General features: G+C 40.0%; 1 protein-coding gene across 1 annotated transcript; it reads right to left on the bottom strand.

Moving 5' to 3' along the window:
* Wnt16 (Wnt family member 16) lies at window positions 1–9065 on the bottom strand. Its single transcript, XM_048337906.1, has 4 exons — window positions 8971–9065; window positions 8545–8795; window positions 6509–6795; window positions 1–479 (listed from the first exon to the last, which is right to left on the bottom strand). The coding sequence occupies exons 1-4, from the start codon at window positions 9063–9065 to the stop codon at window positions 15–17; spliced, it is 1098 nt and encodes a 365-aa protein (XP_048193863.1). The 3' UTR covers window positions 1–14.
* Window positions 9066–12529: the final 3464 nt, after the last annotated feature.

Raw genomic sequence — 12529 nt, 5'->3', positions numbered from 1 at the left:
GGCTGGAGGCAGGGTCATTTACAAGTGTGCACATCAGTCATGCTTTCACACTTCCGGCAGCGGACATAGCAGCACCAGATAAATTTACACTCGCACCTCTCCACGTGCCTGACCACGTGGGTGTTGTAGCCTCGGCCGCAGCAGAGAAGGTTGCAGCCATCCGCACCCTCCGAGGTGCGGTTGCATTCTCTGCCCTGTGTTCCTGGAATCCCCAGTTTTTTATCCTCCACGCAGTAGTTGGGAGATTTATGAACATAGAGCAGGTCATCCTCGTGGATTGGGATTTTCCTCTGGTCTTTTTCTCTCCTGCGCATTTTCCTCCTTGTTTTGTCTGATATTTGGATGCTGTTTTCGTATTTGTCCTTTAACAAGTGGCCAATCTTCTCAAAAGAAGACATCGTTTTCCAGCATGTTTTCACAGCGCAGGAGCCGGAAACTCCGTGGCAGCGGCAATCGACTGACATCAACTTGGCCACAGCCTGAAACCAACAGGGATTCTGTTCAAGGGTCATTCATGAAATTTGTGTCTGATGAGAGAAATTCGGCTAGCCTATTCACCTAATTAATGGATCTGTTCCCACCTGTGACAACCGTGACACTCAGGCCCTACTCTAGACCTTCAAAAACGGCAGTTTTGATGAATGCTTTGGCAGATTATGTGTGCATTGAAATGTAAGAACTGAGCGAGCAGTTGTCCTCGGTTCTCATCATGCATGGAAAAAATCCCTGGGTGCTTATAAGTAACCAATGCTGAAACCCTTGCGATTCTGATATAAATGGTTAGGAGTGAGATGGTCAGATGATCTTAATGGCATCCCGTGGTGGCAGATATTGATTCAATTGTGTGTTCTTTGGTCAGCACTATCCTCCAGCCTAGAAAATGGAAGGTAATGCTTCTATAATTTTTCATTTCTAAGCACTGAGCTCAGTGTACATAGATTTATTAGATGATGTATATTTGTGATAACCCACTGCCTGGTGTAGGGCAAGAGCTAAATGACCCTCTCTTTAAAGAAACAGTTACAGTAAGAGTTAAGACAACAATGTTGCAATGGCCCAAATGATGCAAAAGCAATATAGTGACATACTGTAAAAAAGAGGACTTATAGAAGCCATCATCCCTCCTTTTAGTCCCCAGATGATGGCAGAGCACATGAGTAAGCCATTATGACCAGCTGCAGGGTCGATGGTTCCATCAACATGCTGGGCAAAATGAAAGATGATCTGTGTACAGAATGGCTTGAAGTTTATGTATGATATTTCACCAAAGAAAGGAAAAAAGCCACCGTTTAAATTCGGCTCACTGTTCTTATCAAAATTATGAAACAGTAAGGGGCCACACTTTGCTACTCTGTGCCAAACTTAATTTGGACACGTTTGCAAAATGACATTATCTGATAACAACATTTCCCAAATTAAGTAGCAACACAGACTATTTGAAATAAAAAATGGCAATTTATTTGTAACCTTAAATGAGAGCATGTGGCTTTGGTTTTCACAATGTTTGGTGGTTTTTTAGTAGTGTTTGACAAACAAACAATATAATAAGCAGTGCCTTACAGAATACAGTACATTTGCTCTTTTTCAATTAGAAAATGTAGATACTAACAAAGGAAGAGATTTCTTAGTGACTCAGAAGGGGAAAAATAGATTATGGGGCTATAAGAGAATTTTATAATGAATGGTGAGCAGGCTTATTTGATTTAATTTTTTAATTTGGCTTAATTCCTGAAGCCCTCAATTCTTTAAGAAGTCTACAGGCAAATAAATGTTGTAAATTACCCCATTTGCCTATTTTCAGTCGAACTTTAAGTGCTGAAGAAGAAGAGAATAAGAAAGAGTTGGTTTTAGCTCATAAAGAGCTGGGTAATAATATAATTTGTCCAAGAAAAGCACCCAACAAAGTAACATGTATTTTTTGTGTGTTTGAACCAGATCTTCACTCTGTATGGTCATTGCCATTTGCTTTGGATGATGGCAGGGAGCTAACTTTCCCTTTTAATAACCAGGTCAGATACTCTGTAAAGCTGTCAATTTGCAAAGCAAGAAGGTAGATTAGGTATTCTTCAAATACTTACCAATTAATTAGTTGTGCTCACTCAAACCGTTTTAACTTATTCTCAGTGGGTAGCTTGCATGTAGCAATTAATAAAAATTACTGTCATGAACAAATGTCCCATTGCTTGTGGTGCTGAGAGAGCTTGAGCCCACAGGCACTCCACCAAGTTGTCCCCTTTAATTCTGTCCACAGGGGTGTTAGTCCATGAAGTGACACACTGTTTCACAGGTTGCAAGGTACAAAGAGATTTTCAAATTCATTTTACCACCTGCTGAATTTGTACTCAGAGTTTGGGTGGATTTCCTTACTCTAAAAAAATAGCTCTTTAAATACCTGGAGTTTCTTCCTTTTCTGTGATAGACATTTAAAAATAATTCTATTGCATTTAAATTGTGGCACCGTAAGTAGAATAAGATAGTGTTTTTATTATATATGTTGCATGAATGTTGTTTTTACTATTCTAGAACCTACATATACAAATGAACTTCAAGGATAAAAATTCCAGAACTTTGACCTGAAATTTAAATGATTAAATTCCCACAACTCTCCAAGAATGGAACTTGGCCAAATAGAAACTAAAAAAATAATGATAATAAATTTAACAGAAAGAGAGAGGGAGAACAAGAGCTTTACCTATAGAATGCAGCATTTTTAAAATTGTTTTCTAAGATATTTTCAGTTTTTAGGGAAGAAATGCTCTGCACCTAGTAGGTAGTTAATAAACATATGTAACTATGATTCAAATCTCACAGAAATATTAACTCTGTGATTAAGACACTGTTTTGTAAGTTAGAGATGCATCACACAAGGTCTCCATATGCAGCCAAATACAGTTCGTGGAACAGAGAAAAGTGAAAGTAGAAAAAGAAAGTATATTTAAAGAAAACACATGAACGTTCACTGAAAAGCATATTCTGGATTTTTCTCTCCCTGAGTTTTGAATTAACATTAGTCATTCCGATCTGTAGCGGTGTCTCTGTCACTTTCTCGTAATAGGAAGAGTTAAGAGAACAGTAACTGAATGAGTTGTGTGTGGTTATGAGAAAATTCCTTTCTCTAGTTGTTGAGTTGTTAAGGTTTATAATGATATTAACCAAGAATGTTTTGTTAACTATTGCAAACAGATGTGCACATTTTGATGGGATATTCTTAAACGACAAGAGGGTAATTTGGAAGGTGGCATTTAATCTAGTGAGCTTGAACTGTAAGTTTTTCTTTGATCATTTTCTAATGAGGAGAAATAGGAAAGATGTATCATCAATACTTTATGTCAAAATAGAAACTGCTTTAGAAGTGGTTTAAGGACTGATTTTTCTCAACATTGGACTCAGAGGTAATGCAGTGGGTAGAGACTATTTATCAGCCAATTACTTTACTCAAACCTTACCAGGAACAGGAAGAAAATTGTTTTGGAGCGTTTTGTGACTGTTTCTTTTTGTCAATTATCAGATGATAAATCTAAGTTATGAAAACTGTGACATACAGTTGCATATATGGATTGAAGATTCCAATTCTTCTGTCTCATTTTGTCCCTTTCTGTCCAAAAATATATTTGAACCTGCTGAAAAGCAAAGCACATATGTGTTGTTCAACTACTTATAAATATTCTTGAAGCAGGTCAATGAAAATTTTGGGTTGGCCCTTCTCACTTTGTTGAGTTACTCATCATAAAACAAATTATGGGGTAGGGAAACTTAAAAGTTTATGAGGTGGACATGGTAAGAATGGAAATATTTTAAGCACACCAAAAGCAATACCCATAAATATTCCAAGTCACATTATTCCCAGAAGTTCTGTCCCTGGAAGACATCAGATCATTCTGCTGGCCAATCATCATCTAGTAACATTATTCTTGGAGTCATAACTTTAGGAATGGTGTCAGAAACCAAGTGGGAATCAGAGTATTTAAGGTCAGCGGTTAAGAAAATCATCTATCCTGCTCAGATCACTACTAAGCGCCAGTACCCACATTTTTCTGAACACTTTCCTACATTTTAAGTTTGTATTTTGAGACTAGGGGAAAAAAAAGCTCAATTGAATGCAGACTTTGAGCATGACTCAGACAAATATGCCTGATAGATTAAAATCTTCATTGCCGATATTGAAAATTGAATAGATTGCTCTTCCTTGTTAGATAATTACTTGGAAACTTGTTTTTTTTTCCATCCCTGTGTGTGTGGGGAGCAGTGGGAGAGGCAGGGTGTTGGTCACCAATGGAAAAGAAAACAAAAATGTTTTGAATTATAATACCTCATGAGAAAAGACCAATGAAAACAACCAGTGTAAGTACACTCAAAATAGCCAGGTAAATATTTTGTAATATTTCAAGACTCTATTCAAAACAGTATGAAAAAAAAGGTTCAATAGGGAAAACTCTGGAATTTGCAATATGGTGTGTGTGTGTGTGTGTGTGTGTGTGTGTGTGTGTGTGTGTGCCTGTGTGCATGCGTGCATGTGTGTGTATGTTCAGGTTTAATTGTTTTCTACCTAGATAGAAAAATAGCAGAAATCTACACAACATAAGGAAATTGAGGTTTGTTAACAAATACTGGATTCAAATGGAGGCTAATTTTTGAATTATTTTCTTAAAGATAATAGTTTAAGATCTATATTAACAGTTACAAAGACAAATATTGATCATCTAATGCAGGAAAACACACAGATAATGTGAAAGTTATTGCCTAACATTACTGATAAAAACACATTTTGTGCTTTGTGCGTTTCCTAACTTAGGAGACAGTACTGCATTAAAGAATTAACCACACCATAAGCTTCTGAATTTTGGCTTTTTGATTAAAACTACCAAATTAGTTAAAGAATAGCTTAAAAAGACACATTCCATGTCAATAAAAATATTTAATTGTTTCCTTGTTTTTCAAATATGTTGATTTGCCATATCTTACAGTTTTTCACTAACTTACTAAAGTATATACATTGTTTACCTTTAACCTCTCATTAATTTGATAAAAAAATAATGATCCTTTTACTGGATAGTATTTAAATTCCACCAAGACCTTGCTCATTAAAAACCTTAGGGGAAAGGGACATGGGCTTAGCTGCAGTATTAAGCAAGAGTTAATTTGATAACCCAAAACAACTTTAAAATTGTCTAAAGAAAACCATGGAAAGTTTATGTGGTTACTGTTTTCCTTGTTTTTTATTTTGAGTTGAATATTCAAATTGAACTGAAAATTTATATGGAACTTTGGAGAGTTATGATGACCCATTTACTGGCTTTTCTATTTCTGTGCTTTAAACCAAAGCAGTGAAGGGAAGAACGCTGGCTGGACGCTGCAGCTCTTCTGCATGAACCCCTACTAGTTCCTTGCCAAAAAAAAGTAAAACAAACGCAACATATACTTTCATATTCCTAAGAGATGCTGCAACTTGTTTTAATTTACTTCAGGAGAATGTGGCTGATCACAATGACTCCTTTGGGACCTTTATAGGTTATTGGATATTTACAACAATATATATATATAATATGTGCTGATATTCTTATCCTGAAAAGTTTATTATGATACAGAAAATATAAATTCATACAAGTTACAACCTTCTAGGAAAGGCACTGGGAATTGCTAACTAATCCAACTATGTTATAAAATTCAGACTTTATTGCTTCAACATTCAGTAATGTAAATATGTGAAATTAAGTTAAGCTACACATATACTCCGTTTTAAGAAAACAATATAAAAATCAGAACTCATAAAAAGAACTTAATTAGGTGATAGTTCATCAAATTTACCTCCTGACAACCTACCTTCATTATGGCTACTTTAGAAAATCTCCATGCACTTAATGTAACTAATTAACTTCTTTACATTTGTTTGTACTTTATGAACTTTTCACATGAACCAACATGACTTCACTAAAAATAACTGTTTCCCGAAAAGTTTTGCTGCACAAGAAAACATCAGATAGTGGTTGTGAATTCCTTAGTGAAGAATAAAGCTAGAGAAAATAAGTACAAACCTAGCACATTGCGGAGTTACTGCCTACTAAGAAGTTGCTTTTAAAAACTGTTGCTTTAAAAAATGCAGAGTTAAAATTTGATCAAGTAACATCTGAATTATTCTCATTAGGAGGATAGACACTGTAAATTCTAATCTGAATTAGCCAAGATCCAGTTGAGGGGGAAGAAGATAACAGACAAGGCACTAAGATATTATTATTTTATAATGTAATAGTTATAAAAATGCACAATCACTAGTTCATTCTATAATAAGATCCAACCCAGATTAGATGCATTACCTAAATCAAACTAATATAATTATGCACTCACACTGAATAGATAGTTCCTATTATTTTTACATACACAAACATATTTCAATGTGTCTTAGGCTAGGAGGGTCCAGTTTTTAAGGCATTTGCACGGATTCACCCAGAAGTATAACCCTGGTCTTATTTGCCTTCTGACACTAAATCTGGGTTCCATTTCTACTACATACCTGTCTCCCAGCTTCATTATTATGGAGGTTCATCGCTTGCAGTATTTTGCTGTCTTTTCCTGTGGCATTTCTGATGGGAAGATCGAGGAACTTTTTGCTGAACCACATGCCATATTGGACATCATCGGAGCAGCCCCCCCAGTGCCAGCCCTCACTGGCTGAGCCTCCAGTCTGCAAGGTGGTGTCACAGGAGCACTCGGTCATGTTGCCTGCACTACAGGACCTGGTCACAGAGTGCACAAGGCCTGCAGCCATCACAGCATAAATAAAGGCTGTCTCCTTGGTGCCTAGAATAAAACATGAATGGATTAAAGAGTTCTGTCTCTTGTGTTTGTGCTCAGAACAAAGCCTACTCATCCTTACCAGGCAGTTTTTCAACTGTTCACAATGGATACTTTAGTGAACCCAAATTTACAAAGAAGGATTTTCCACCAGAGTAGCCTTTTTAAAAAAGGCATTAAATGATTAATCATCAATATCTCACTTAAGGGAATTATTATTTATTTTGTTACAAACTTTGCTTGTACCTTAAAATCATATATATTTGTAAATTAAAATGAGCATCATCACCTAGCTTACCGCTTAATAGACAGTAACAGCTGAATAATACATATTGAATTCAAAATTCTTCCTATGAATACTCTAAATGGTAAAAAAAATCTTTGAAAATAGATTACTTATCTTTTAAAATTTGAAAGTGCTGCACTCATAAATAACAAGGTAAAAAATTTGTTTGATGAAATAATACATGCCTGAATACAAATTAAGACCAAGAAAACTAATAGATGAAAGTTAGAATTTACTTTCAAATTAAAGACTAAAATTCTTTTATATGAGGAAAAGATACCAGGAATAACAATCAAGATTGGTCCTATGAAACACTTAATGTTTTAAACAGGGCTGGCTGATCCTCCTTAAAGATAATTAATAAAAATAAGAAAACTGAAATTTTATTAGCAAAAACGGAGAAAAGAATTGTATACAAAAATACACGATATTAAAAATAGATGCATTTGAAGGGGAGTTTGAACTAAAAATCTTTGGAAATGAATGTTACTTCAGAGTGGTAATAAAATGTACACGCAGGAACTCAGCAGGTGACTCCCCCTTCTCCAGCTGTCCCACCGTTTCTCCAACCAGACTTTTCCTCCTGCACGTTAGCCATTATTTAGAATACGTTTTCCCTTTTCCCCTTTACCTTCTACGCCCTGTGGGGTCCCTAGTGTGGGCCAAAACGCATGGGGGAAATGCTATCTTTGGCACCAAGGAGCTTAGGGACCTTCGGAACAGACTGGGAAAGGGTCAAAAGGCGGAGACAGAACGGAAATGAACTTGAAAAAAACGACAAAGCACCTTTCAGCAATCGGCTCCTAGAACTCTTAGACTCTGGTGTTATTTCTAGAACCATCCTGACTCCCGGTCCCGTTATTGGTTTTAGCGCTCCTTCTTCGCGTGCCAGCAGAGAGCGCGTGGAGAAGAGAGTGGGAGATAAAAGGAAAACAGAGGAAAATGCAAAAAATAAAGATTAAAAAAAGAGGAGAGGAAAAGCAGCTGTGCTCAGGCTAGCTGCACGTTGGACTGTCGGGGAGAGAGCCTTAAAAAAAACTATGTTCTGTCAACCTCTTGCTCTGAGGAGTGAGTAAACGCGGCGCTTCGGTGCATTCGCCTCCGGTCTCGGGCTTGCTGCGCACGAAGCTGGTTAAATCAAAGCAGATGGGGCAGCAGAATTCCCTACGGCCAACTTCATGTTTCTCCAGCTGGCCACTCACGCAGGAGGGCGCTTCGGGGTCCGCTGGGGTCGGCGGGGTGGGGGAGACTCCAAAGTTGTTCTTTAGTCCGGCGCCCCAGTGAAGAAGTAGCCTTGCAGCCCCGAGCGTTCGGATCTGGTCTTGGGGAATCACCTTTCCCAAGATCTCACCTGCACCCCGAGATTTGCCCTCTGTCTTTCCCCACTCCCTGCACGAAAAGCCCCCTGTCAGCATTTACAGCTAGGGAATCGCGCAAGAACGGGTTCTCGGTGGGGTCCTGAGACTCACCGCTGTTGAGCTCGTAGCCAAAGAGCGGGCCGGTGCCCAGCTGGGCCGGGGTGGTTGCGGTGGCCACCGTGCAGTTCCACCTCTCGTGTCTGAACTGGCTCCTGCACTCCTGAATGCCCAGCCGAGCGCCCTCGCGGATGCTGGGGAGCAGGTACGGCTTCCTCTTGCACAGCTCCTTCTGGCGGCTGTTCAGAGGCAAGTTGGCGCAGCCCAGCTTCTCCGGAACCCCGAAAGAGGCGATGCCCAACCACCTGTAAGACAAGGCCACCACTAGCGCGAGCCGCTGCCCTACTCGCCTTCCCAGCCACCGATGTTCTCCAGAAAATTCAGTCTCTCCTGCAAGTCTCCGCCCCTCCTTCCCCGGGCTCCAGATTCGGGGCTGATCATCCCTTTCCCCCCCAGTGCTTCTGCAGCCCCCATACTCACATCCAGTTTCCGTGGCCTCCGCAGGGGAAGAGGGCCAGCAGGGCGGCCCAGAGCGCGCACAGGCGGGGCAGAGCCCGGAGCGCCGCTGTGTCCATGGCCCCCGCATGGAGTCCCCAGCCCCGGCCACTCCTCTTCTGCCCTCCGTCCCCAGGGGCCCCGCAAGGTCGGAGGTCACTTCCCTATTACCGAAGCTTCCCTAGTCCGTGTTCTCTTTGCGGACCACATGAAAAGAAGACCTACAACGATAGGGGTTCTCAGCAGTCTGCCTCCCAAGCCCCCGCGAAATGAGGAGGATGGAGGAAGTAGGTTAGGGCTCCCCTCCTTTTCAGAGTTACAGACGCGCAGGAGAGGCAGGAGAGGCCCTCACATTCCAAGGTGAGAAACTTTTGTGGACGGCTCTGCATCTCCATCGCCTCCAGCTTCCCCTTGCATCTCCTCCCCTTTGACCGCGCCTGGCTCTTGATTGGCCCAGCAGTAGACCCGCAACTTATCCTAGTGAAACCTCAGGCTCCCATTGGCTGAGCGAACTCTGCCGGGGGAATTGGGACCCATGCTCCGCCTGCACACTGCTACTAGACCAGGGTGGGGTGTCATGATCTTTCCTCCTGTCACAGCTCGTTGGTCTGGTCGCTAAGCAGTGAATCAAGTCAGAACCAATAGGGTGTTTTTAATAATCCTGAGGGAACTCATGGTTTGGATGGGAGATTTGAGTTGCTTCCACCCAAGGCGCATCCCGAGTAGAGTAGCTGAACAATATCTCTGTCCCATTTCCCCCCCCCCCCCTTTCTTCTCCTTCACCTTCCAATCTTCGTGAGTCAGAGTTGGTACCTAAGAAGCTGGCTTTCCAAAGCCCTGTTTGAAATCGCTTATGTAGAAGCCTTTCAAGTGTGGGCTTAGACTCTGTCATTTCTGGATGGATTTATTTTGAGCCAAGGGAAAGATTTCAGACTGTCATCAAATCTACCATATATAAAGTTGTGTGTGTGTGTGTGTGTGTGTGTGTGTGTGTGTGTGTGTGTTCTTTACTCCGGCCGACTTACTTTCCGTAGGCCTTGAGAACAGTATCATCCTAATCAGAAAGAGAAAGCAGAAAAGTGAATCCTAGACTATATGGGGGCTGTCACTTTCCTACCCTTGTCTCCAGGCCCATTTTGTCCTCACAGGGACCTTGAACAGAGCTACACATGGATGTCAGAAACAACACCAAAGCATTTATAAAACCTAATGTGTGTCCTGCCGTATGGGCTATAGAGGATTCCTTTCTTCAAGTGTACAAACCAGCCAAGAAGACAAGTGTAAAACAAAATACTTTTGAAATAACAGTAATGGAGAGAATAGAAGGATAGCCTTTGGGGCCAAACGTACTTCAGGAGCAGGCAGACCTCACTGGGTGCTTCCAACCAAATTTACTCTCATGAGTGATAACATTTGCTGCTTAGCTCCAGTGTCAAATGAAAACAATAAAACCTTCCTGAATTCCCATCCTATACCATTCACTAAAGTATCCAACAAATATTTATTGCCCTGTACACTGTGTACCAGGTCCTAAAGCCACATTGTAATTTTTAGATAGTCAAGTTGATGATAGGGTAGAGTTACTGATCCAGAAATATTTTGGCTAATAGTTAGTGGGCTCTCTGAAAATCAGAGCCTTCATCCAGGCTCACTGTATTCTGTGCCTCCAAGAGGAGTCACCATACACTCATTGGTGTACCACTATGACACCCAGCACTTGAGATTCTAGTGCTTTCATTTTTGTTGATGTTGTTTTGCTTTATTTCAGCACAGTTTATTGAGTAGATTAACCTGATGAGGAAGATCTTGAGCAGAAACCTACATGGCCTAAACGCTGGCATGAGAGGCAGGAACACAGGGTGACTGGGAATGGAGTGGTGAAACTTTGGCATTGCAGGAATGGTGCACAGAACATCAATTCCCTAACCTGATTTTAAGGCCAACAGTGGTAAATGTTTGAAAGAGGTTGTTTGATTTTTTTTTTCCATTAAAATACATACTGAGGAGATTCGGTTATGGGTTGGAAAGCATGCCACTGAGCTTGTCTGGAAATGGAGTTCACGGTTTACTGACAAGACAGAGGAGTGCTCAGATAACTGTAGTACAATGCAATAAATGGTGGGAGGGCAGATGCCATGAGCACATCAAGGAAGAAAAGCCAGTTTAAGAGTGAAGAGAGAGGAGTGAAGAGAGAGAAGAGTCCAGAGAGAAGAGTCTCGGAATGTTTCTTTCCTTATCACTGCAGGGGCACACCACTGTGCATGCATCCAAATAGAGCCTTCGCAGAGTATACTTTTCTTTATAAGAACATTGAATCCAGCATTTTCTTTCATTTTTCCCCTGTAAAAAATGAATTTATTGGTTACCTTTCATCTGACTCACCCCCTCATCATTTTGTCCTGTTCTCTCCCCTCTTCCTGAACCAATTTCAAGAAGTTTCACTGTTTCATTTGCATGTGCACGCACACACGCGTGCACACACACACACAAACTATTTTAATCACAGCCACTCTCCTTCTCCCTCTTCTCTCCTACACCTTAGACAACACCTGCTTTGCTTTCTCTTCATTGATTTTTAAAGCTTATGCTCAGAGTTAAAAACGATTTCAACTTGGTATTTCACACATGTTTATACTATACTTTAATCAGATAGGTCTAACTGTTTCCAGATACAATTTCAGAGCTTTAGTGGTTTTGCATCTCTTTTATTGAGTCTGGGGTTTTAGGGTTTGTTTTGTTTATACTTGTAAAGCAAAGGATATGTGTTTTCTGGAGTTCATCTAGGTGAAGATTTTATTCACGTGAGAACCTATTTGTGTGGGGTACTGTGAACTTTCATATGCTGACAGCTTGCTCCAGTCTATGCCCCTGCACTATCTCTTGCTTTCTGTCTCTGGTTCTCTGTACCTCTCTCTCTTTCTTTCTTCATACAAAAATTTCCACTCCCCTAACAACTGCTGCTAGTTTATTAGATAAGAAAATTACTTAGGGGTATTAGAAAATTATCAAGGTCACTCAGCTAATGAGTAGTAGAATCAATAATGAATTTACTCTGGAGCACTTGTTCTGTTCACCATAACATATTGCTGCATAATCTAACCCCAGACTATTATGTATGCATGATGTATGTATGTATGTATGTATGTTTGAATAAATGAATGTGTATGTGTGTGTGTGTGTGTGTATTTTCTGACCAAATCTCAGATCCTAGATCTCAGAAACTGAATTTCTCATCTATGTCCAAATGTTCCTTATATCATCATTCAGGGGTATCATTTAAAAACTGACTTTTATTTTGAGATAAAATTCACAACAGGGATATGTCTTGAAGAACTCTCTGTGAATTGGGTCTTTCTAGGACAAAAATTGATTTAAAATCACTTCTTTGAAAGAATTTCTATTGCTGGAGCAGAAGCTTCATTTCCTATCGTTACTTTTATAATTTGCACAGCAGACAAAACATTAACTGATAATTACATATCATCTGATGTTTGCATATTAAATAAGCCTTTTAAGGTTGAGGTGCCCATTTCTTATTCTTATT

The sequence above is a fragment of the Perognathus longimembris genome, chromosome 2 (genome assembly GCF_023159225.1).
Source record: "Perognathus longimembris pacificus isolate PPM17 chromosome 2, ASM2315922v1, whole genome shotgun sequence".
NCBI classification, from domain to species: Eukaryota; Metazoa; Chordata; class Mammalia; order Rodentia; family Heteromyidae; genus Perognathus; species Perognathus longimembris.
This window is presented reverse-complemented; position numbering and strand designations above follow the sequence as displayed.